General features: G+C 40.1%; 3 protein-coding genes across 5 annotated transcripts in view; 1 reads left to right on the forward strand and 2 right to left on the reverse strand.

Moving 5' to 3' along the window:
• Nucleotides 1-318: 318 nt before the first annotated feature.
• Nucleotides 319-17,103, forward strand: LOC110462619 (fumonisin B1 esterase-like). 2 transcript variants are annotated; one of them, XM_021516655.1, is made up of 6 exons: nucleotides 355-397; nucleotides 8,067-8,166; nucleotides 12,149-12,805; nucleotides 12,936-13,254; nucleotides 16,084-16,155; nucleotides 16,482-17,103. In XM_021516655.1, the coding sequence occupies exons 2-6, from the start codon at nucleotides 8,155-8,157 to the stop codon at nucleotides 17,075-17,077; spliced, it is 1,656 nt and encodes a 551-aa protein (XP_021372330.1). In that variant the 5' UTR covers nucleotides 355-397; nucleotides 8,067-8,154; the 3' UTR covers nucleotides 17,078-17,103. The 2 variants fall into 2 exon arrangements, with proteins under 2 accessions (XP_021372331.1, XP_021372330.1); XM_021516656.1 differs by lacking the exon at nucleotides 8,067-8,166 and having other exon boundaries at nucleotides 319-397.
• LOC110462616 (collagen alpha-1(I) chain-like) lies at nucleotides 4,485-5,960 on the reverse strand. Its single transcript, XM_021516652.1, has one exon. It carries the CDS (start codon nucleotides 5,958-5,960, stop codon nucleotides 4,485-4,487), a length of 1,476 nt encoding a protein of 491 aa, XP_021372327.1.
• Nucleotides 17,104-19,820: 2,717 nt separating the features above from the next.
• LOC110462621 (sodium-dependent glucose transporter 1-like) overlaps nucleotides 19,821-27,751 on the reverse strand; it is a 10,836-nt gene continuing 2,905 nt past the window's right edge. For both annotated transcript variants that reach the window (XM_021516661.1, XM_021516662.1), the window contains exons 2-4: nucleotides 27,026-27,281; nucleotides 24,303-24,588; nucleotides 19,821-21,724 (exon numbers count right to left, since the gene is read on the reverse strand). In XM_021516661.1, coding sequence (XP_021372336.1) covers nucleotides 20,532-21,724; nucleotides 24,303-24,588; nucleotides 27,026-27,220 — 1,674 coding nt within the window. In that variant the 5' untranslated portion in view covers nucleotides 27,221-27,281 and the 3' untranslated portion in view covers nucleotides 19,821-20,531. The remainder of the gene's footprint in view (nucleotides 21,725-24,302; nucleotides 24,589-27,025; nucleotides 27,282-27,751) is intronic.

The following is a 27,751-nucleotide window of genomic DNA, read 5'->3' on the forward strand; positions in this document are numbered from 1 at the left end:
CGACCAGTCTGGGAAACAGACAGCATCCCCAGATTATCTTAACATTTCAAATGCAATGAAAAACTACGAGAAATACATTGAATTATTTATCTAAATTATTTATTTAATATTTATCAAAATGGACTAGATAACAGTAGTCAGGGCATAATAATGACATGGCTTTTTGTAAATATTGAGAGCGTCTTGGCGTATCCTTCCTTGTAATATAGTACGTACAGACGTACAGGTAAATTAGTGACAAGGTTTTTCTAATCTTTACGGAATCTCGCGGTCTAGTTGACTACGTCACGGAATCTCTCGGACTAGTTGACTACATATACAATGTACCTCACGCCTTATCTGATCAGGCCGGTGATCTGTTGTAACCTAACGGCGGGAGACAGTTCTGACCCAAAAGGTAGGCACCTCGATCCGGATCCGTTAAAGGCGTTATGGCGGGTCAAACGTTGCAATATTCAATAATTTTATATTTTTATCATTGTTTATATGTGTCCAATACTTTATAATTGTAACTTTATGTTCAATAAAATGTTTATGTTCAATAATAAAAATATGCATTATAAGTGCAATATAATACAATTTATTTGTATGCAATACGATGTATATATGTTCGAAAACATATATATATGTGCAATAGAAATATTTGTATTCAATAAAAATGAATTCAGTAAAATGTTTATGTGAGATACAAGTGTATTTATGAGCTATACAAATAGATCTATTCCCCGATAAATTTGCGTTGTGGGATAGCCTCGTAAGACCTCATCGTCAGCTTGTTGTAACGTCGTGTTTGATGAACAACTGTGAAATGGACTGAATCGTCCAAACGCTTTTAGAGTTAAATAGAGTTTTTTAAACGACTTGATCCCGAGGAGAAGTTAGGCCATCCAGCATATTCAGTTTAAAGACTACAGCTACAGACTGTAAGTTTAAACGACGATGAGTTTATCAAATTGTTTTATAAAATGGAATCGATATCTACCGATGTCAGACAGTTCTTATCTATGACATAATGCAGGGGCGGGTCCAGCAGTTTGGTACTGCTAGAGACAAAGGGGCCGAAGTACAGAAAGCGAGAAGCTTCACTTAGTGGTTCCATGGACATGTCTCTCTCCCAAAATGAAAATATGGAATAATAAAACCTAAGCATAATAAATTCAACATTAAAATACTATTCAAAAAGTTAACTGATAGCACCACAGGTCCCTGGGAATCATTTACTTTATATACTTAATAGTTAATTCGTTTGGTATGTATATTTCATTGATAAGTATACTACAGAACAAGTCCTTTGTGCAATGACCGGCTTTCCCCAATAATTACATATATTTTCTTTATTTCATGTTATTGAACTATAAATATACAAGCACAATTTTCTTGGTCAACGGTTGTTCTATCAAACTTTCTGTAGGTCTGGAGCATTCTGGTACTGTATGACCTCATAGACCTACTGAAATGTTTCAGAAGAAGTTATTTAATGGTTTTACTACAAAGTGGACCAATGTAGCCTTGAATATGAGTTTAAGTCTTTTATTAAAAAAAAAAATGATAGCGTTACATCACAGAATGTTAAAAAAGTTTTTAAAATGCTTTATTACACATCTGACCAATGTTACCTTTTAGCAGGTCAAGCTAATTTACTTTGCAACTATGCCGAGCTCCTGTCGAAAGATGAATGGATGCCACCCCACGGCATAAGCCTCATTGAACACAGAAACCAATGGTGCACTCCAGTCTCCACTGATACTGAAGCCTATTCGGGGCAATCCCGGGGACCCTCTCGGACATCTTTAGTTATCTATCACATTCATGGTTTTATAGATATTGCTGTTATTTGACAATCCGGATAGTTATAAATGCATTATTTATTTTCTTCTTTAGAATTCGAACGACAATTAAACATACATTATTACCAGTGTAGGCACGCACACACACACACACACACACACATATATATATACCTGGTTTTATAGGATAATTTTATGTAAATACCGATTCATATTAGTATATATCGATTTTACTTTCTGAAACAATGTGATAATCTCATCGCTGTTTAATTAACTTACAGTCTGTAAAAATGTAGCTGTAGTTATTTAACAGAACAGGCTGGATGGTCAAACTGCTCCTTATGATCAAATCGTTCCAAAAAACATTTACAAATCTAAAAGCGCTTGAACGATTCAGTCCTTTTCACAATCGTCCAATTAAACACGCCGTTACAGCAAGCTGCCAATGAGGCCATGTGATGCTATCCCACAGTGCAAATTATCGATAGAAATGTTTCCTATTGCATATACATATTTATATCGACCACATACAAATTGTATTGAATATACGTGTATATATTTTTATCAAATACAAATACTTGTATTGCACATAAAAATGTATATTTATTTTCGAACATATATTTTATTGATTATAAACATATTTTATTGCACAATTTTTTAAACATAAATATATTTATTACACATGTAATAGGAGAAAGACCTCAAGCGTGCCTCGCACTGTCCATTATCTTGACTATTCCACAGTTTGAGGTGTTTCTCATACTTAAATCATGGCATCATAAAAACTCCTTTCACGGCTGTTACACAGGTATACAGGGTATTGTTTAACTATTCCACTGGTCATGTAATCCTTCCAGGCCCGTTCACTTGTTTACTCTCACTATGAAAGGCAGGCATCATGCTTTGCATACAATTTTGAATGTTTCACAGACACACTGGTGTTTCCATTGAAACAAAGTCGGTTTAGTTTTGACTGTGGAACATGGAGGATACTAGCAGTGACTAACATTTTAAACCACCACTAACTTTGACCTAAAAGGTGATATATTTTCTGACATTTCAAGCACAAGTGAATCAGAAGAAGAGCCTGTGATTTTGTGGAGAAAGGAAATATTAATCTTAAATTTTAATAATGATAAAATTGAAAGCCATCTAAAGAATACTGCATCCCAAATATACCATTGCAAAATCTGATTGAACAGCTCGATATTTGAGGCATGAAAAGCTGAAAGTCGTTTAATTTAACAGCCCGATATTTGAGGCATGGAAGCTGATAGTCGTTTGATTGAACAGCCCGATATTTGAGGCATGAAAGCTGATAGTCGTTTAATTGAACAGCCCGATATTTGAGGCATGGAAGCTGATAGTCGTTTGATTGAACAGCCGGATATTTGAGGCATGAAAAGCTATAATAGTCGCCAAAAGGCTGAAGCAGAAGAAACCAAGCGTAAAGGAAGCTTATGATTATGTCTGATAAAGATCTTGATGCCAGTTAAGGGAAATTGGATTAGAGTATCGAGAGAATAGCATGTATGAAACTGTTGAAGGTATTCAGTATCGTCCGAAACTGGAATGTTAATAATATTGTTATTTCCCTATTCAGGGTACAAATAAACATAGATTGTGAATTGCCTTACGGATTACTAGATACAGTGTTAATGAATTGGTTTTCCCCCCCAGTTGAGACATTGTTTCAAATAAAAAAGCAACTTTTAACTTTATGTTTGTTTTATATTTTACTCCCAAGTTTAGATAATACTTGTATTGCCACCTTCTACTGTGGAATAGTTCATAGTTTTACTGTGGAATAGTATACAGTTATTGTATGGTTGTGAGGGATTTAGCACTTTTATTATCCCCCGAGATATTAACTATTTACCGAGTCGAAGCCGAGTGAAACAGTTAATGTCAAGGGGGACAATAAAAGTGCTATTTCCCGAAATACCCATAATATAACTGTTTTATTATTCCAATTTCCTGCAAAACTCGCCCGGTTGTTTTGCAAACGAAGTACGTCTGATTCGTCTGGGTCTCGGAAACGCTTACGGACTTTATCGTATTGTATGCGATGGAAGTAGAGATGTCCCGAAGGATTATGACAAACGCAATATCCAAACAGAATGAACGAAACCAAAAATTCCGCGAAAATTTGAATGCAGATTAAATGGCTCATTCCGGGTAAATAGCTCTAATGACTATTTACCTTGTAAACAGCTCCTTGAAAGAGGTTATTTTGAATAGCATTGCTATTTTCTACCAGTAAAATGTAACTATTCCACAGTAGTAGGCGATAATAATAGATATGCCTCAACTATGTCACAGCCATGTTTAAATTGCAATTATTGAATACATATATACAATTTCGTACATAATAGAAACTTAATAGAAAACATATCTTAGATTGTATTTTATACTGTGATGATATATCAATACATTATTTTATTCTGTGATGATATATCAATACATTATTTTATTCTGTAATGATATATCAATACCTGATTTTATACTGTGATGATATATCAATACATGATTTTATACTGTGATGATATATCAATACATTATTATATTCTGTGATGATATATCAATTCATTATTTTATTCTGTGATGATATATCAATACATGATTTTATACTGTGATGATATATCAATACATGAATTTCAAATGATAAGTGATAATAACCTTTCCTACATTATAACGCTATGTATTACACTGCAGAAATGCCTCAGATCGTACCAGAACGTTTCTAGATTTCGATCTCCCCCGGAGGTCCCCCGGAGGTCCCCCCGGAGGTCCCCCGGAGGTCCCCCCGGAGGTCCCCCGGAGGTCCCCCGGAGGTCCCCCGGAGGTCCCCCCGGAGGTCCCCCGGAGGTCCCCCCGGAGGTCCCCCGGAGGTCCCCCGGAGGTCCCCCGGAGGTCCCCCCGGAGGTCCCCCGGAGGTCCCCCCGGAGGTCCCCCGGAGGTCCCCCGGAGGTCCCCCGGAGGTCCCCCCGGAGGTCCCCCGGAGGTCCCCCGGAGGTCCCCCGGAGGTCCCCCCGGAGGTCCCCCGGAGGTCCCCCGGAGGTCCCCCGGAGGTCCCCCCGGGGGTCCCCCGGAGGTCCCCCCGGAGGTCCCCCGGAGGTCCCCCGGAGGTCGCCCGGAGGTCCCCCGGAGGTCCCCCCGGAGGTCCCCCGGAGGTCCCCCGGAGGTCCCCCCGGAGGGCCCCCGGAGGGCCCCCGGAGGTCGCCCGGAGGTCGCCCGGAGGTCCCCCGGAGGTCCCCCGGAGGTCCCCGGAGGTCCCCCGGAGGGCCCCCGGAGGTCCCCCGGAGGGCCCCCCGGAGGTCCCCCGGAGGTCCCCCGAGGTCCCCCGGAGGCCCCCCGGAGGCCCCCCGGAGGTCCCCCGAGGTCCCCCGGAGGCCCCCCGGAGGCCCCCCGGAGGTCCCCCGAGGTCCCCCGGAGGGCCCCCGGAGGTCCCCCCGGAGGGCCCCCGGAGGGCCCCCGGAGGTCGCCCGGAGGTCGCCCGGAGGTCCCCCGGAGGTACCCCCGGAGGTCCCCCGGAGGTCCCCCGGAGGGCCCCCCGGAGGTCCCCCGGAGGTCCCCCGGAGATCCCCCCGGAGGTCCCCCGGAGGTCCCCCGGAGGTCGCCCGGAGGCCCCCCGGAGGTCCCCCGAGGTCCCCCGGAGGGCCCCCGGAGGTCGCCCGGAGGTCCCCCGGAGGTCCCCCGAGGGCCCCCGGAGGTCCCCCGGAGGTCCCCGCGGAGGTCCCCCGAAGGGCCCCCGGAGGTCCCCCGGAGGTCCCCCGGAGATCCCCCCGGAGGTCCCCCGGAGGTCCCCCGGAGGTCGCCCTGAGGTCCCCCGGAGGTCCCCCGGAGGGCCCCCGGAGGGCCCCCGGAGGTCGCCCGGCGGTCGCCCGGAGGTCCCCCGGAGGTCCCCCGGCGGTCCCCCCGGAGGCCCCCCGGAGGTCCCCCGGAGGTCGCCCGGAGGTCCCCCGGACGTCCCCCGAGGGCCCCCGGAGGTCCCCCGGAGGTCCCCGCGGAGGTCCCCCGGAGGTCCCCCGGAGGTCCCCCGGAGGTCCCCCGGAGGTCGCCCGGAGGTCCCCCGGAGGTCCCCCGAGGTCCCCCGGAGGTCCCCCGGAGGTCCCCCGGAGGTCCCCCGAGGTCCCCCGGAGGTCGCCTCTGAGGGCTGCAGTGCTCGCACATGGGCTTTCTGCTTATTCGTTATTTACTTACCTTTTGGAGACCAAAGATAAGTTTCATATTTACCCCATATGTCTCCTGGGTTTATTTATCTGACATTGTGCATGTTAAGTCTGTTATCTGACCGTCTGAGTGCGTGTGACATATCAAAATTTAGGGTTTATATTTCGGATAAACAAATCAACGTTGATATTGAAAATTACTAGTATACAGTGAAATTGAACAAAACATTAACACATGAAAAAATTATCACTAAATATCATGATCAATATTCTACACTATGTCATTACCGTAACACTACACTACATACAATTTACAGTCAAATATAGTATTACATTTACGTTACATTTCATTTAGATTGCATTCATCGAATAATACAATACGAAATACAATTCATTAAATACATTTCAAATAAAATCAGCAAAATAGCACAATCAATTTTTAGTAATATTAGAATGAAACTAAAACAGTTAAAAGCAGTTTTATGTATAAAATGCCAATTTCAGCAATACATTACATTGACTTATCACCCAATACAGATACATGAAAACTGTCAACAGGCAACTGAACATTTACATTACATTTCGAGTACACAATAGTCAAAAGAATAATTTTAATAAATAATTTACCTAGTTAAAACACTTTCATCTCATGTCTAGCAGTCTACCACAATAAAGTATATGTACTAAATATTCATTGAAATCTATTCCAAAGGCATGAGATGGCAGCGTTACCGTACTCTATACCATCTCATTGTATGGGTCAAGGCGCTCTCTCAGCTGAAAAAGTATCTTTTCTGTTTAATACAATAAACTGTTAAACACCAAACTATCAGTCAGAAATGTTTCTCACTTGGTTTTCTAGGAATATTCATCAGTAATGAAACTACAAAAATAATATTTATTTATATCTAATACTTTATGAATATTTTAGACATTTCATTACATATTTTATACTCATGTCGTTTATGTTATGCGATCAAGTTTGAAAATTAATATAAAACATTAATAATTCGAAACATTTTGTAAAATTTCATACCAGCTCCTCAATGAAAAAAAGTGTTTTTTATTTTTTTATAAAAGTTTGATATTCTCTTGATTTCTTCCATTTTTTAAGAGTACACAAATGGAATAATGCAAAAGTATTTACATTAAACCATTCTACATTGAAAACACATGAACACCAAATATCCACCATACAGCAAAGTTACCGTTGGAACAACAATTCGTACATTTTATCGACAGCTACAAAATGTACATGTACTACATGTACTGATTCAAATCAAAATATCTTCCCTTCTGTTTCGATTCATAAGTGATTTGTCCCCCAATTGAAATATGTATCAATATGTCTGTGAGAGAATGAGGAAAACACCCAGTAGTGTGACTGTTGTTCTGTATCAGAGCACCACAACTGTTTGTCTGAAGGATACTACACTATAATAGTATATGAGCTACTAAATCCTGGTCAGCAACACCGTATTTATGATATACACTCCCTAATTTTATCAGTACGAATTCTGTTTATTATTTTCATAACATCATTTACCGATACTTTATACTCTGGGAATTTCGTTTGCAACTTTCCTTAGTACATTTACATGTATATTAGGATGTAATATGTTACGAACTTATAATTAGTATGATAAAATCGCTATCACGTTGCCATGCATTTCTTTTAATTGAGTTCCTCATTCAATAAGTTAGTTTTTTTTATCATTTACATTTTCAACATACTATCAAAATTGTACTTTTGCAAAATTTTTGAAAACGTCATATAAAACATTAAAATTGCCCAAAAGATCTACTCAGCTTTGATGCATGTAGTCTTCCGAACTATGATATTTCATCGAAACGAATTAACCTTAAAAACACAACTTACTTATAATCTCTATCATATTCAGGTTCAGATTCTGTATTAGCCAAGATCAATACGAAAGGTAGGCACGACAATAATACACGTACATACATGTTGTATATGCATGCATAAACACAATAATTGTAAATAATTAGTAATAAACGGGGATGATTGGGTATAATTTAAGCTATACACGTGTAGTTTTCCGTTGATGTCCTATTCGTGTTCATAAGAAATTGGTTTGTTTGATAGGTTTGCCAGCAGTCATTTGATTTCTCACAGCAGGGTGTGTACCACTCCTAATTCAACTGATTGTACCACTCTTCAACCTGCTGCAAGCATGCATTTTATTGTACGTTAGTATGTTAAGAGTTCATCATTTAGCACGATACTAACGTGAACAATATACTCCACTTTTAGTATAATGTTGTCATTTAAATAAAACTAGGTGGTGGTTTTACAGTTCCCTGCCTATTAAAACACATAATCTTACCTATGTTGGGAAACAAAAATCTCCATTTCTTACTACATTATTATAATCCTCACACATCTTTAGTATATTATCGAAATCGGTACGATTATTATTTCCGAGATATATATCATCAGCTTAAGTGGGTATAATATATTTACTGTGATGTCGATTATCATTGATACCTTATCACTCTGTTCAATAGTATTCAGCAACTGATTAATAAACACACGTAATCTCTCTCACTTGGTTCGCAGAACGTTTAACCGTCATACCTTATTTCAGTCTCTGTATCTTGTGACACAGATTTACTTATCTTATATATAAGCCATATCATTTCTTCAACTCGTTCTCCTGACCTGTGCTTTGCCATCCTTATATTCTCTATAACTGTCTACAGTAGGTTATCTAGGTTGACATTCATTTTTACTTTTTTGATGCATAATTCAGCTTACCTCATTTAACTCCTGATTCCAATAAGATTTAAGCGGATACTTTATAGATTTTACTTTCAGGAATGAAAGTTGGATGCTTTCATTATGCACTGAGCGACATTGTGTTAGAAAAACTTAATGTCATTGTTACTGTTATCTAGTGCTGCTAATTATGATAAAATATCATACAGAGCGATTCAGTACTTCTCAGTACATGTATTGTGTACCCCTTGGATACTCTCCAATTGAATCTATCGAATTTACTCCAGTCTACACGCTGTAGAGGGATGCTATATACATATCACAAAACTGTGCTCGAATACATTAAAATCAAAGTCGTTTAAAACGCATAAATGTCATCACAAGATCGAACACACTGGAAACTCTATCGATATACAATGTGTGGTATGTTCCAGTATTTAACTCCATTTGTGGCCTAAATGAAGGTATTTTCAAATATTTTGAACCTTTACAGATAAAATTTTGTCAAAAGTTTCAACATTTTGTATGATATGAAACATTAATAGTGTACAACCAAAGTAACTTCAAACCCTTAGATGACACTGTTAATCACAGGTACAAAACAGTAATCTATTATCAAACCTTAGGTGGTACTGTTAATCACATGTACAATACAGTAATCTACTATCAAACCTTAGATGGTACTGCTAATCACAGGTACAATACAGTAATCTACTTTCAAACCTTAGGTGGTACTGTTAATCACATGTACAATACAGTAATCTACTATCAAACCTTAGATGGTACTGCTAATCACAGGTACAATACAGTAATCTACTTTCAAACCTTAGGTGGTACTGTTAATCACATGTACAATACAGTAATCTACTATCAAACCTGAGGTGGTACTGTTAATCACAGGTACAATAAAGTAATCTACTATCAAACCTTAGGTGGTACTGTAAATCACAGGCACAATACAGTAATCTACTATCAAACCTTAGATGGTACTGCTAATCACAGGTACAATACAGTAATCTACTCTCAAACCTTAGGTGACACTGTTAATCACAAGTACAATACAGTAATCTACTATCAAACCTGAGGTGGTACTGTTAATCACAGGTACAATACAGTAATCTACTATCAAACCATAGGTGGTACTGTTAATCACAGGTACAATAAAGTAATCTACTATCAAACCTTAGGTGGTACTGTAAATCACAGGTACAATACAGAAATCTACTATCAAACCTTAGGTGGTACTGTTAATCACAGGTACAAAACAGTAATCTACTATCAAACCTTAGGTGGGACTGTTAATCACAGGTACAATACAGTAATCCACTATCAAACCTTAGATGGTACTGTTAATCACAGGCACAATACAGTAATCTACTATCAAACCTTAGATGACACTGTTAATCACAGGTACAAAACAGTAATCTATTATCAAACCTTAGGTGACACTGTTAATCACAAGTACAATACAGTTATCTATTATCAAACCTTAGGTGACACTGTTAATCACAGGTCCAATACAGTAATCTACTATCAAAACTTAGGTGATACTGTTAATCACAGGTACAATACAGTAATCTACTATCAAACCTGAGGTGGTACTGTTAATCACAGGTACAATAAAGTAATCTACTATCAAACCTTAGGTGGTACTGTAAATCACAGGCACAATACAGTAATCTACTATCAAACCTTAGATGACACTGTTAATCACAGGTACAATACAGTAATCCACTATCAAACCTTAGATGGTACTGTTAATCACAGGCACAATACAGTAATCTATTATCAAACCTTAGATGGCACTGTTAATCACAGGTACAACACAGTAATCTACTATCAAACCTTAGGTGGCACTGTTAATCACAGGTACAACACAGTAATCTACAAGCAAACCTTAGGTGGTACTGTTAATCACAGGGACAATACAGTAATCTACTATCAAACCTTAGATGGTACTGCTAATCACAGGTACAATACAGTAATCTACTATCAAAACTTAGGTGGTACTGTTAATCACAGGTACAATACAGTAATCTACTCTCAAACCTTAGGTGACACTGTTAATCACAAGTACAATACAGTAATCTACTATCAAACCTGAGGTGGTACTGTTAATCACAGGTACAATAAAGTAATCTACTATCAAACCTTAGGTGGTACTGTAAATCACAGGTACAATACAGTAATCTACTATCAAACCTGAGGTGGTACTGTTAATCACAGGTACAATAAAGTAATCTACTATCAAACCTTAGGTGGTACTGTAAATCACAGGCACAATACAGTAATCTACTATCAAACCTTAGATGGCACTGTTAATCACAGGTACAATACAGTAATCCACTATCAAACCTTAGATGGTACTGTTAATCGCAGGTACAATACAGTAATCTACTATCAAACCATAGGTGGTACCGTTAATCACAGGTACAATACAGTAATCTATTATCAAACCTTAGATGGCACTGTTAATCACAGGTACAACACAGTAATCTACTAGCAAACCTTAGGTGGTACTGTTAATCGCAGGTACAATACAGTAATCTACTATCAAAGCGGAGGTGGTACTGTTAATCACAGGTACAATACAGTAATCCACTATCAAACCTTAGATGGTACTGTTAATCACACGTACAATACAGTAATCTACTATCAAACCTTAGGTGGTACTGTTAATCACAGGTCTACTATCAAACATGTGATATGCTGCCCACCAACACTCTTTGGCTGATGTTTGTATAGTCTAGTTTCTGTATCAACTATTTTCAAAAAAAGAAAGAAAATGATATGCAATTATCAATGTATACATATATTTTATCATTACTACACTAATCTGAGCGTAAACTGTATATTACTGTAAGAAGAGGGCGCTCATGGGCTTTGCCTGTTGCCCAGTTCCTTTGTACCCAAGATCTGAAGAATAAATATTCTGAAATGAAGATATTATTCATAAAAGAAATTGAAACTGAGACGAATCCCACGAATTAAAAGAAGTAAAGCTAGTTACTATGGAAACAGCATATGTTGAACAAACATGACATGTCATTTTCAGTAAATTATAAAACAAACATTCGATCTGTCACTATGAATATTGCACGTGTAATACACGTGTTATATGAAAACAGTTTTCATCATTACATTATTTCCACTGATTTTTTCCAGAGTTCGTGCCGGTAATAATTATTTACAGAAGTAAAGAAATTATTGTTGAGTTTACAAATAAATACATTTCGAATACAATTCAAATACAACCATGGGCATTCAATTTTCTCCCCCTCCCCCTGGTCGTTAGTTATTTCATTCAGACATGAAATATAGCATTAAGGATGACAACTCGATGTGATTATGTTGATGGTTGTTCGGTTTGCCGGCGTCGTGTATTTGACAATCCAAGCATTACGACATATTCTACGTAAGACTACCTTCCTATTAATCTTTTTTTCCAGATGTATAAGCTCTGGTGTTTATGCTGTGTCATTCTACTCAATGACGTCACATACGGATTCATCTTTGGTGATCAACATAGCGCCTCAGGACCACGTGATGCCTTGGCCCAAACCTCTTGCGGCCCAGTCAGAGGTAAGTTCGATGGTAACGCCTATGCTTACCGAGGAATACCGTACGCCGTGCCTCCTGTACGGACCAAACGCTGGCAGCCGCCGGAGCCACTAAGTCACGAGGACGGTACCTGCTGGCCAGGTACGTTCGATGCTTCCGTGTTGAAATCGCAGTGTGTACAGCGCCAGGAGGACGACCTGACTCAGGTAGTTGGTACGGAGGATTGTCTACATCTCAACGTCTGGACCCCGACGAACATGATGTCGGCTAACCTTTCCGTCATGGTTTTTATCCACGGTGGATCGCTACAGATTGGAAACGGTGACATGCCAGGATATGCCCCAACCGAGCAGCTGGCACGTGACACCAACACCGTCTACGTCAGCATGAACTACCGTCTGCAGGCGTTCGGCTTCATGTCCTTGGATATACTGTCACGGAACTCCAAAACCAACACTTCCGGTAACTATGGACACATGGACCAGATACTAGCGCTGAAATGGGTACAAGAAAATATCCGGAATTTTGGTGGAGATCCAAACAAGGTGAGCTTTTCATTAGTTGGTCAAATGTTAAACTATGTTTTATTTTTTTTTCCTCCAACATACGGGATATCTTAGCAAACATTTGTTTCCTAGATATAAGATAATATCCTTCATTCTTGTTCGTTCTAAGGTTACCCTGTTTGGTCAGAGTTCAGGTGCTACCAGTGTGATGGTCCTACTTACCTCTCCACTGGCGCAAGGGTTGTTCCACAGGGCTTGGCTGCTTAGTGCGTCACCTCTACTGACCAAAACCAAAGTTGGAGCTGCCATAGACAATATGGTTTTCCTTAAAAAAACCAACTGTGACAACATCACGTGCCTATTACAGATGTCTGCCAATGACGTCACACAAGCGGTGCCCTGGAACGAGTACCCATTCTGGGCCATGATGGATCAAATAGACCTGCCAGTTAGGGGACAGCTTGACGGAGGACTGTCTATAATAGACGGTATGATTTGAGCAAGTTGTTCAAGTGCTTTGAAACATTGCATTTAATCATAAGAAACTACCCTCGATACTCCAGTGGTTACGCTCGCTTACGCTCTCTGTACCCCTGAAATATGTCATAACAAGGCACGGAAATAGTTGTTTAAATAGTCTCAGGTAAAAACATCACCCTGACTGATGACTAAAACATGATGTGTTAGTAATGATAGATGATTATAGGAATAGGACTATTATTACATGGTTTTGTAATTTTTTCGAGACGAATTATCGCAGTTAAAGGGCCTGTCACGCCTAGCCGATTTGGGTCGCCGGAGTTATACCGGAGCAAAAATAGCGATTTTCTTGGATCGGTACTAGAACGGCAGCGCAACAGTATCACATCGCTAAAAACGGTAGTACATCGGCAGGACATCGTCAGAACATCGGCAAAAAATTAAGCAGGCGACGGTAGAATGTTTTGAACATGCTCAAAAATGGCCGCCGTTGCGCTGCTGGAGCAAGCAACGGGACTGCAATGGCAGCACAGGGGCAGTACTCCAGTATGGCTTCGTTAAAACCTCAGTCACATTTGCGCCGATTTCCGGAAAGGCGCCTGGGCGAAGAGATTTTCGGCCAAAATCGGTCGGCAAGTCGGGGAACCGTAAGGACGCCGGGAGATTTTTAAACGCCGCACGGGTCGCCAGGAGCATTTAGCACAGAGATAAATGTTGCCGGTGTCCGCCCGAATTGTGTCTGACCCAAACTCATCGGAACTTACCCGGCAGTCTCCCGTAAGGCATCGTACTGTCATCGTGGGATTTTGTACAATTTTACATGCTCCAAGGTGTCGTGTAGACCGCCCGATGTCCGGACGGATGCCGTACGGCAATCGTTAAGGTACCCACCCGATGTCCTCAAACTGTGCGGTGTCCGTAGGATATTCGCGGCCGGTGACCGCCCGATATCCGGACGGGCATCGGCCGATACTTCCGGCGCCCGGACGGGACACATACGGGCATCTGCAGGCGCCATTTTCTCACGGACGAGCTAAGTGTTGATTTGTGTGCTTCCCTATATATACACGCCATATAAAATATCGTACGGGCGGGATACCTATTCCGTATGTATCCCGCCCGTCACAAGAACATTTTCCGGCTACTGTACGACAGCCTGGCCATCGTCAGATAGCATTGCGGTAGCATTGCGATAGTCTTACGGGTTCCCTACGGTATTCTTTAGATGTCCGTTCGATTTAATCCGGCAAATTGTTTGCGGTGGCCCTGCGATGCCCATATCTAATGTGACCATACTCACGGCAAATCCGAGACATCGGAAAAAAGTCCCCGGCGCCAGGGACGCCGGGAAGCCGGCCGATTCCTACTTCCCGGCCGGCGGCCAGCGCAAATGTGACTGAAGCATATATAATGTCGGTAGAGCACCGGTAGCGCCCCGCACTGGATCGGCGGCTCTCCGGTGGCCTCAATGTGTACCGTACTGGTACAATGTACCGATGTGATACCGTAGTACTACCGATTACCACGAAAGTAATACTACTGCGCTGCCGATTGACTAACGACAGAAAAGTGGTATTCGGTAGCATATCGGTAACGGTATCGCAACGGGGACTTTTTTGCAAAGTGCTTTCGTACCGGAGCTCTGCCGATTTTTTCGCCGTGGTTAAGTTTTTGCTCCGGTTTAAAATTCAATACACAAAAAAGACACAAATATTTGCCAACTGGTTATGCATTAGCTGGTAGATGATATATGAATGTACATGTGCATGTAGTTAAAAAAATCAGTTGCAATCTACTAAAAAAAACGTCCAGTACCTATAATGACTCGCTAAACCATCTCTGAAATACTTATATTCATCTTGATATCATGTCTTTGATATCCGTTTAGAACCAGGGTCGTATTATTTAGATTGGAAATTGAGTCTAGGAGAAGTTGGCTATTGTAGAGACGCCAATGCAAAAAGAAGTTATCACAATCCTTAATCAATTTCTTAATTGACAAAGAGTAATGTTTATTTTACCCAGTCAGGGAAAATATTTCTGTCTTATCCAATGGTAAAGAAGAGGGTTTTCCCCCTTCTCATAGCATCTGTATGGGTCATGTCAACAATGCATCGACGTCACGTCGACAAAAGCTGATCACGGCAGATTACCCATTGTGGTAGCTAGAAACAATGCAATCAACGCTTGTGTTTAATTCAAATACTCTTGTATATAAAATTCCAGAAAAAAATATTTTCCCACTTTGAGAGAAAGACATAACAAAACATCTATCCGCGGGGTAAGATTCTAATGTTTGGCCCTCGGCAAAGTCTCGAACTAGACATTTTAGAATCATACACCTTAGATGAAATATTCTTGCCTTATCAAGGTGGGGGAACATTAAATAAGTCTCGCCCTAGAGTTGTGACGGAGGGTGACCTCATTCATAACAATTGTATGACGTCACGTCAACAATACGTAGAGCAAGTATCGTCAACATTGCATTATGCATGCGACAGGGTCCCTATCCTACACCCCTGAACATGAAAATGTCTTACGAGGTTTTAATCGAAAGATGCATGGCATCATTTTTACATTACAAATCTCCGATTTATATGCAATGTTTCATAACCATCTGAAGAATATCTTGGAAGCAAAATTTCTCATTTTCAATAGAAAAATGTTTACTAGGGGAAAGCAATGGCTGGCAAGACGATAAAAGCCAGAGGGAAAATTAGGATCCTGAGATTGGATGAATAATGAAGATATTGTTACTTTGTTACCTGTTACTGTACACGCGATCTCATGTCTCCCTCACAGGTTACTGTACACGTGATCTCCTTCGTTCTTCACAGGTTACGTCCTCAAGGAGGCTCCGTTTGACGCCTGGGTTAAAGGGCACGGTAATGACGTACCAGTAATAGTAGGTATGTATTAAAGTTTAGACGAGAATCCGAACAAAATTGCTTTTAAGAAAGAAAAAATCATTATTTGTTATTTTCGGGAGGGTATCATTACAGCAATAAAATAAATTGAATTTTTGTAGCATAATGTGTAAAGGCACAAATGATTCCGTACCCCAGCAAATACACAAATGTATTCAATTATCTCAATTATCCCAAATAAGAGTTGCTAGGTCTATAAACCATACCAGCTCAATTGTTATATTATTTGTTTGGAACATAATTACTCTTGCCCTTGTATTTTACGAGATAGGGGAAGTAAGAAGTGTTTGTTTTGTTTTTAATTGTAGGGACTACAGCACAGGAGAATGACTTTGAAGGGATTCCCGATGAAATCGTGAATAAATCTACATATGAGACATACGTAATGCGTAAAATTGGCTCATTTGGAAGCGACATTGCAAAGATGGCGTTGAGACTGTATCCGGTGGGTAAGGAGACAGTCAGACATCAGTTCACGTCCATGGTGTCTGACGTCCGTGTAGGCTGTGGAAACGACCTTCTGGCACTGTATGCTGCCGTCAACACCAATTCCCCTGTGTACCGCTACGTCGTGACTTCCGTACCTTCTGCGCCAGTCAGTCCGTTCGGAATCGCCTTGGACACGCTCCTATCATTTCATGGATGGGACGGGTACGCATTTTTCGGAACAATGCAAGAAATAATGTCCCATCCTTCTGGCAACGATATAATGTTTGAGGCAAATCTTCGCAGAGAAATTATGTCTTTTGTTGAAAGCGGAAGTCCGTATTCAAAGGACTGGCATCCTTTTCCTGAAAGTGTGGTACTTCTGTCAGACGACACTAAAGTCACTTCCGGTTACCACACCTATCATTGCAATTTTTGGATGGAAAATGGTTTCTTTGATTATTCATGGGTAAACTAAAAGATAGAACAATAAATTAAACATCCTTTGCTTTATGGAATAGTCTGTTGTTTTTATCCATATTGTAGGTTTTATTTTTAATACTTTTGATCATTTCGACATTAAATAATTAAGTACTTAAAATAGATCATTTCGATTAAATCGAAAGTTGGTATCGGCCCTAAGTTAAAGAAAAACAAAACATTATATGTAGTCACATGGAAACTGTGACAACTATTACGGAGTTGTTGAACAAGTGGAACACGGATCCTGTTTTTCCCCATAGCAAGTATACGTTTCTCACTCCCAACTCATAAGATAAACCTGCTAGCAGTTGGTGAACATTTTTGGTTACCCCCTAGTGGATACATGAAGCTGCTGGTTGTTCTAATTATGACGTTTAGTAAAAATGCTTTACGACGTCTACTTTCATGGCAATTGTTTCCCCGATAGGAAACAGGAATCCTGTATTCGAAATAGAAACACATGTTTTTTAGATGTACATTAATGTAATATCTGAACGCTTTGGGAGAAAAATGTCTCCAAACTCGTGATGGAGGATAATCACGTTTATCTCATTCTCGTTAGTATATTTTCAAATTAATCCGATCGAACGTGAAAAAGTATGGAGTCACCTGCCCGAAAACGTGGGGGTTTTTCCGGATACTCTCACATTAAGGCCTCTAGCGCGCTTACATGTGGGCCAGCAAGAGTGATTATTATAAGTTGAAATAACTTGTTCATATTTTTTTAAATGAATAAAGTTTATATTAATTTCAAATTGCAAAAGAAACCTGGTGTCTTTATACAATTTGAAAATTACCTCACTCAATTAGGATAACTGTGATAGTCGAACATCTATTGTTTGGGAACTTTTATGTGCAAGTTAAGAAATAATCAGTATACATGTTTAACCACTTTTGAAATTTAAGTTCAATATATAATTGTTACTTTGTAGTGACCCTTCCTGCTCTTCAAAAACTCAATAAAGCATAACTATTCTATCAAAATGTAAATATAAATAATGAATATTTTAGCAAATATTGTTATGGTCTTTTAACACACATTTCTATTGCTTACATTGTACATACCGGGCTTTATTTAGTTTCTCATCAAAAGAAATGTGTGTTATAGAACCATAACAATATTTGCTAAAACATTAACTGCTTTAATATTTACATTCCATTGCAATGCATTGAGGAGGCAAATGTTGTTATGAGACTAACAACATTTGCTATTATGACGTCATCAATCCCTATTGTGACATCATCATTTTCATTGTTGTCAACACTTATTTTCTGTTCAAAATAACTAAATAAAGAATAACTAATCTATTAAAATGTAAATCTAAGTGATGAATATTTTAGTAAATATTGTAATGGTGCTATAACACACATTTCTATTGCTGACAAACTAACATTAAGCTCTACCAGGCTTTATTAAGTTTGAACACTTTCTTATCAAAGAGGTCATCGCGATACATACGTCCTTGAACAAGTATAGTACGTTTTGTGATAACGTTGTATTCAAATCTTCCCAGGTCAGGTCTGGTGACTTATTCGTTGGTAAATGATTACTCTTTGTAGTTGACAACTTAACACCTCATCTTATCTAGCTAATCATCTGGTCTGTCACTACGGCCAGGATACAATTTTGGGCCTAGAAGTAGCGATCTCCGTAAGCCTTATGTATTAGTAGCGAACACCTAATACTTTACAAGTCGTGTTTCACGTTATATCATGACAATAACTCAAACATAGTAATGACCGACGAAGCATGCGATGAACACTATATGGTTCTTATCATTTGATTTATTTTATATGTCCTGTCGGGTAAACAGCTGATACAAATGTCTATAGTTTACTACGACAGTAGCTTGCCGGGACATGTAGTGTAACATTACTGATAAGTGGGTATATTAGGCTATATTTCTCACATGACTTCTTTGTTCAGATTGAGTTTGAATCGATTTTTCTATTCGATATACAACATACTTGATACGTATATTCATGCACACTTAGGTACGGAAAAAAAGGTAAATGAAGAACGCGTGCACAATATTTAATGATTAAACGTTTGTGAAAACCCACGTGTAACTCATTATCAGGATGTGTTTTACTCAACATCAATGTACCACCCAATATTAATTTGAACCCACAGTCCATCGATTTTACACCAATAAAAGCGTCTACTGTCGTCTAAAGCTTGCAATAATTGCCCTGACAAGTGAGTGGACAAGTTGGTTTTACTGAGATTTAGTTACAGTTTGTCTTGTATTTTTTTTAGCTGGTGCCCATTTAAAAACGAAAAGAGCCAATTGCTACTTTAGCTACCGACAGCGTGAACCCTGGTCTGAGAAATTCGAAGCTACGGCTTGACATAAAGCGAGCACATGGTTCCGGCAAAAACAAAAAGATTGTATTCATCCGCAGCATCCTAGCTTGGAGGCTTTCACTCCAGCTGCACGGGTTGTAGACACGAATTTTGACGTTTGGAGGCTGTTATTAACGTCAAAAAACATCTTTAAATCAGGAACATATTTCGCAAATAGTTCTGTATGAATTTTCGAAAACCCACTTTGAACATGCTGTTGGGTTTTTGGCGGATGGATGGGTAACTCAACAACAAGAAAATAGAAAGGGCTGTTTGGTTTTCCTTGCAATAATCACGATATGATTTCTGCAAAAATGGCTGTTAAACCATTTGGTAAAACAGTTTTGTTTACATCCACCATGAACCGACAGAAACCACACAAAGGACAACTTCGCGTTTTCTTTATTGTTGTGAAATGCATGTTTCGAACATTTATGACGATATAAAACTCATTAACTTAAACATCTTCTCTGACCGCTTGCAATAAGCAAGACGTGTACTCAAATGTTTTATTCAAATTGTATAGTTCAAGTGTTCAAAGTTATTAGAATATTCATAAACAACCAAATCGCATAAAAATACTGATGAAAATCATAAAAAAACCACAAATAAACTCTATGATGTATGACATCTGTTCCTATAATACTGACTAGGCGTTTAAATATAATGAGTTATTACAGGATTTAGTCTTTTGTCTGAATTGTTGATTGCAGTATAACTTCTGTCAAGCACAGAGTATTTATTCTAAACCACTAAATGGTAACTGCCACCTCATCTGAAAAAGAATACGTGAGATGGCGTCTTTAAAGTTTACATCGAAAGTGCAGCTTAACATTATCATTTAATAACTGACGAAATAATATAATTTCTGATTTCCCTGATGCAGGTTGATAAAGAGTATTGACAAGATTTATGATCTTATTGAAGACAATCTATTACTTTGTGTAATATTAAGGTCGATGGTTTGTTTATACCTATTATTGTTTTGTTGTCACTACCCCGACCTGCGCAATGAGGACGTGACATTACTCGGATTTGACCTAGATGCACAATGTATATGGTGAATTCTTTAAATATAGAATATCACGTAAAATGGTCGAGATCACAACGCGTCTTCTGTGTCCACATTATCAATAGCTGGGACTTTGGTCACCTCCTTATAGCATGTACTTAACATAACCTTACATACCAATGCCATGAAAAAGATGAGCAACCCCTCAGCGCACAGAACATACAACATGTACATGTGTGACCAGGTGTCCATCAGGTACCCTATCAGGACCGAGTTGATGGCCGAGCCCAGACATGCTGTGATGACGTAGTATGACGCTATCCTCCCCGTAACCGGGAAAAACGATTCCTCTGTCAGTGTGAATATAGAGGGAGAAATAACTGACATTCCAATACCCGCAAGTACACTACATACCCAAACCCCCTCCCCGAACCCGTACACTCCGCTGACAATGAAAACACCATTGACACCAATAAGGAGAAAACTGTGTGCTAGTACTAACTGTAAAGGTTTAAAGCACATTGCAAGAAAAATACCTACAAATCGACCAAAGGCGAACGACCCGTGGAAAAGCGAGGTTGCTATAGCACCGTTTTGTTTCGTCCATCCCATCTGCGACACACAGAAGGCCGTGAGGAAGTCGCCGTACGCATCCTCCATAGCTGTGTCTATACCGGAAATGACACCAGTCACCAGCAACGTCACTATTTTAAGCTTATTTGACAACGTTTTAGTGATGCGTGTTTCATCGTCGATATACGACACTTTGAATTTCTTCATCAATGTCAGGGAGAAAAAGACAAGAAACGGGAGTGACACGAGAAGACAAAGTCCTGATGAAATACTGTATGGAATGTAAAGGTCCGAGGAATACCGAGAGGGCAACATCTCGGTATAACAATCTGGGAAAGTGACGTTCGTATACTGAATACACGTCAAATTAACATATGCAGTTATATTTTTGGCTTGTTGTATAGACGTAATCGATGAAATATTGGTCACACTCGTGGTGTTTGTTGACATGGAAGCATATCCATAGGGAGACACATTTAAAGCGTTTTCCTTGATCGTTGACAGAAATCCTGCTGTGTCATTGAACGTAACAAGCGGAGTGGTACCCTGAGATTCCAAGCCTCCTGTGGCGCCCTCGCCCCTACTGTTACGGAGAAATGGAGTGACGACAAGGGGAGACAATATGGCACCGAACGCGAAAGAAAAGTATAGAGCCTGCATAGGTGATTCCGAATCGGATCCCCACAAAGACAGCATTTCCGCAAGGACCACTGAAACCGAGATTACAGAGCAGCCGTGAACACAAGGAAACACCAACGTTATGTTATATTTAGTACATATTGATCTGTGCAATGATAGAACATTTTCTCCCACACAAAATAATTTCGGCATGATTTCTTCATCATTGCTCCTGTTGAGAGGAAACGACATTACTGATACGTAATTAAGCCTTAAACAAATGTGCATATGCCGTCCTCTAAGCCTACTGGAATTTACAATGCTCTGAAAACTTACCATAGTCTACACAGCCCTAAAATATTTCCCATGTCTTCATTGCATTTAAACCTTACCCAAGCCTACATTGCAGTCAACCCTTACCACAGTCTACATTGCCCTCATACCTAACCCAAGTCTCCGTTGCCATCAAACCTTACCCAAGTCTCCATTGCCATCAAACCTTACCCAAGTCTCCATTGCCATCAAACGTAACCCAAGTTTCCATTGCCCTCAACCCTAACCCATGTATCCATTGCCCTCAACCCTAACCCAAGTCTACATTGCCAATAAACCTAACACAAGGCTCCAATGCCTTGAAACCTAACCGCAGTCGGCATTGCCATCAAACCTAATCCAAGTCTCCATTGCCAATAAACCTAACCCAAGTCCCCATTGCATTCAAACCTTACCCAAGTCTCCAATGCCATCAAACGTAACCCAAGCTTCCATTGCCCTCAAACCTACCCCAAGTCTACATTGCGCTCAAACCTTATCCTTGTCTATTTTGCCCTAAAACCTTATCCAGGTCTACATTGTATTCAAACCTTACCACAGTCTACATTGCCCTTAAACCTACCTAACCCAAGTATCCATTGCTATCAAACATAACCCAAATCCACCTTGCCCTCAAACCTAATCCAAGTCTCCATTGCCAATAAACCTAACACAAGGCTCCAATGCCTTGAAACCTAACACAAGTATCCATTTCTATCAAACATAACCCAAATCCACCTTGCCCTCAAACCTAATCCAAGTATCCAATGCCTTGAAACCTAACACAAGTATCCATTTCTATCAAACATAACCCAAATCCACCTTGCCCTCAAACCTAATCCAAGTCTACCTTGCCCTCAAACCTTACCCAAGTCTCCATTCCCATCAAATTTTACCCGCGTCTACATTGTCTTCAAACCTAACCCAAGTCCCCATTGCCATCAAATTTTACCCGAGTCTACATTGTCTTCAAACCTAACCCAAGTCTGCCTTGCCATCAAACCTAATCCAAGTCTCCATTGCCCTCAAACCTTACCCAAGTCTCCAATGCCATCAAACGTAACCCAAGCTTCCATTGCCCTCAAACCTATCCCAAGTATCTATTGCCCTCAAACCTAACCAATGTATCCATTGCCCTCAACCCTAACCCATGTATCCATTGCCCTCAAACCTACCCCAAGTCTCCATTGCCATCAAATTTAACCCGAGTCTACATTGTCTTCAAACCTAACCCAAGTCCCCATTGCATTCAAACCTTACCCAAGTCTACAGTGCATTCAAACCTAACCCAAATCTCCATTGCTATCAAACCTTACCCAAGTCTCCAATGCCATCAAACGTAACCCAAGTTTCCATTGCCCTCAACCCTAACCCATGTATCCATTGCCCGCAAGCCTAACCCAAGTCAACATTGCCCTCAACCTAACCCAAGTCTCCATTGCTATCAAACCTTACCAAAGTCTACATTGCCCTCAACCTAACCCAAGAATCAAATGCCTTGAAACCTAACCGCAGTCGGCATTGCCATCAAACCTAATCCAAGACTACATTGCCCTCAAACCTTGCCCCGGTATCCATTGTCCTCAAACCTAGCCGAAGGCTACATTGCCCTCAACCTAATCCAAGTATCCAATGCCTTGAAACCTAGCCCAAGTCTGCATTGCCATCAAACCTAACCCAAGTCTCCATTGCTATCAAACCTTACCAAAGTCTACATTGCCCTCAACCTAATCCAAGTATCCAATGCCTTGAAACCTAACACAAGTATCCATTTCTATCAAACATAACCCAAATCCACCTTGCCCTCAAACCTAATCCAAGTCTCCATTGCCCTCAAACCTATCCCAAGTATCTATTGCCCTCAAACCTAACCCACGTACCCATTGCCCTGAAACCTCACCCAAGTATCCATTGCTATCAAACCTAACCCAAATCCCCATTGCCCTCAAACCTAACCCATGTATCCATTGCCCTCAAACCTAATCCAAGTATCCTGTGCCATCAAACCTAACCTAAGTCTCCAATGCCTTGAAACCTAACCGCAGTCGGCATTGCCATCAAACCTAATCCAAGTCTACATTGCCATCAAACCTAACCCAAGTCCACATTGCCATCAAACCTAACCCAAGTCCACATTGTCATCAAACCTTACCCAAGTATCCATTGCAATCAAACCTAACCTAAGTATCCATTGCCCTCAAACCTAACTCAAGTCTTTATTGCAGTGAAGCCTAACCAAAGTCGAAATGATAAAAAAAATCCCGATTCAATACCCTTAGCATTTACTTTATTACCAGTTTAAATCGTCGCCGAATTTAACATTGCCCCCAATTTTTCTTCAGTCTACACATAACTTACCGGAATCCACACTGCCTCCGAAGAGGCCCTGGACACTGTGCCCCAACAGCATGGGAAGAAATTCTTCACACCAGGGAATGACTGCCATAGCTGCAGATACGCCTAAAATACTGACCCCAAGGATGAGAGTGGTGGGCAATCGGCCATACATGACGCTGGCCCCGAGAGAGCCCGCGATATGGGCGATGTTGACTGCCGTCATGTACACGGAGGCCAAGGTGAAGGTCACGTCGGTGTTGTACTGGAGATCCAGTAGAGCAGGGCCCATCTGTTCATAGGTCCAACCCTACATATACACAATTATTTAATATTTCTTCTTAAATTACTTTAGCGATCAACATAATTCTCTTAACAATTCAGTATGGAATCTATAATTTGTATTTTATACTCGTCTTTGATTCGTGTCTATGTTCTTTTATGTATCTGCAAAAGATAGCTCCATCAATGTTACTTTATCTGCTCGCGGAATATTTCATCAGTTTTAAGTATATACACATTTACTTTATTTCAGTTAACTTTGTTTGCACTGCTCTCGAAACTTACCACAGTCTACACCGCCCTCAAACATTACCCAAATCTGCTCTGTTCTTAAATCTTACTAAGGTCTATACTTCCCTCCAACATTACCAATGTCTGCACTGCCCAAATCGTACCCAAGTCTACATTGCCCTCAAACCTTATTCAAGTCTGCATGCATTCAAACATAACCCAAGTCTACATTGCGCTCAAACCTTATCCTTGTCTACTTTGCCCTAAAACCTTATCCAGGTCTACATTGTATTCAAACCTTTATACAAGTCTACATTGTATTCAAACCTTTATACAAGTCCACATTGTATTCAAACCTTTATACAAGTCTACATTGCCCTCAAACCTTATTCAAGTCTACATTGTATTCAAACCTTACCACAGTCTACATTGCCCTTAAACCTTATCCAAGTCTACATTGCCCTCAAACCTTACCCAAGTCTACATTGCCCTCAAACCTTATTCAAGTCTGCATGCATTCAAACATAACCCAAGTCTACATTGCCCTCAAACCTTATCCACGTCTACATTGTATTCAAACCTTACCACAGTCTACATTGCCCTTAAACCTTATCCAAGTCTACATTGCCCTCAAACCTTACCCAAGTCTACATTGCCCTCAAACCTTTTCCAAGTCTACATTGCATTTAAGCCTTACCCAAGTCTACATTCCCCTCAAACCTTATCCAAGTCTACATTGCCCTCAAACATTATCCAAGTCTACATTGCTCTCAAACCTTTTCCAAATCTACATTGCCCTCAAACCTTATCCAAGTCTACATTGCATTTAAGCCTTTCCCAAGTCTACATTGCCCTCAAACCTTATCCAAGTCTGCATTGCATTTAAGTCTTACCCACTTTTACTTTATCTCCCTTTCTTAATGTCATTTGGATTTAAGTTACACGTACATATCTTTGTATTTAATTACAATCGAATTTAATTTAAATATTTGATGAACTTATAACTTCATTTTATTTCTAATCATTATATTTCTGAAACATTCGTATAATTTCAAAATCTTGCGTTAAATATATTCTCTGAAAGAAGTGAAAGTTACCTCCCTTGTAGTGTCTTATACCCATACCAGTAAGGTGATGTTTCTCACAACTACCACGTTTCTCTAGGATCACAATAGAGACGACTGATATTAAAGTATACTCTAAAAAGGTGTGTTTCACTTTATATAAATTATCTTGCTCAAACAAATAAACCATAACAGTGTTTATAGTAACATCAGAAATGTAAGAGAATAGTTTGTCAATATTATAGAATAGAGACATTGATACGATATTACATATTTAAAGATATCTGTTTTCAAGATACAGTAGCTGTGTGTGAACATCATCAAATGCATGATTTGGCAATACTTTGGCCATTTAAGGATTTTGCAAACGTTGATGGAGCTAAGTGAATCTGTTTATTTAAACGAAGTCGAAAATGAGGATTCTTGACCGACATAGTGCACGACCGCTGTAAAGGCGCTCAAAATGTAGGTCGCATGAGTGACCTAACGAACCACGGGACACATTGATACCATTCAAGTGTTATCCCTTTGTGTTGTGAGTTTAACATCCGAGCAGGCGATACGTTTCTACTTGTACATTATCACCATTTGTTTTGCAGTTATTAGGATCGGGGTCGATGCGAAGGAGGAGACACAACTAAGCTGAGTTGGCGTGAAAAATAATAAATGGCAACAGACAAAACTGATTCCTACATCACAACCAAATGAAAGATCGCAAAAATCGAGGGAAAATAAATGTTTCGCAAAGATTGCTTCCATAGAGATATAGTACATGTAGTATAGTAATAGTAATATCAGAAATCTAGATAACTGTTGGTTCTTCAGAAGTCAGGATTACATTAGAACAGATGTCAGAATCAGGATTACATTAGAACGGATGTCAGAGTCAGGATTACATTAGAACAGATGTCAGAGCCAGGATTACATTAGAACGGATGTCAGAATCAGGATTACATTAGAACAGATGTCAGAGTCAGGATTACATTAGAACAGAGGTCAGAATCAGGATCACATTAGAACAGATGTCAAAATCATGATTACATTAGAACAGATGTCAGAATCAGGATTACATTAGAACAGATGTAAGAATCAGGACTCTTTCGCCGCGTACCTCACACTCATACAGACATTGTGTCTTCATTCATCCGACTTATACTTCGTTACACTTACAAAAACGAAGAATGCTGAACACAAGAATGCTGTATACATGACTTTCTCGACAAAAGCGCGATGTTGCCTGGGTTTGTTGAATTCTTCTTCTGCTTTGTAGGGCAGGAAAGGCGCATCACATACGTCATCGCCAGCTATCTGGGTCACGTCTCCTTCTGACTTCACGTCTTCTTCTGACTTCACGTCTCCCTCCATCTTTCCTTGAAGTCAATGTGATTTCACTTCAACATACATTACTACTCTTTTTGACGCTTTTCTGAAAAACCAAATAATAGATATTTTTCTTTATAAAATCTGTGATAAACAATCATTTAATGTCCAATGGTTATAGGAAATATTCTGACAGGATGCTAAATCTATGGAACATCAGCATTACGTGGATATCCGTTGCTATGACATGTCTTTAGATCAGTAGTCTGAAGGTTTTACCACCCCAGTACTTTATAACCAAGGTCATATTGTTAATTAAACCCCTAGCGTTAACAGAAAATAACAATATATTTGAAAAAATAAATAAACTGGTATTGGGTATATTGGGCAGTTTTTTGGTGAGAATGAGGAAATACTTCTTGACGTTTGACTTTAATGGTTTAGGTAATTATTGAGTTTGAATCAGTTTTTGACATGATGATGTTGACTGTGTTTGCAGGCGCGTAGCTAGCCCCTTTACCATATGTAAGCCCCGACATGGGGTTGCCGAAGGCAGCCCCCCCCCCCCCCCCCCCC

Source organism: Mizuhopecten yessoensis, unplaced genomic scaffold, assembly GCF_002113885.1.
Source record: "Mizuhopecten yessoensis strain PY_sf001 unplaced genomic scaffold, ASM211388v2 scaffold10813, whole genome shotgun sequence".
Lineage (NCBI taxonomy): Eukaryota > Metazoa > Mollusca > Bivalvia > Pectinida > Pectinidae > Mizuhopecten > Mizuhopecten yessoensis.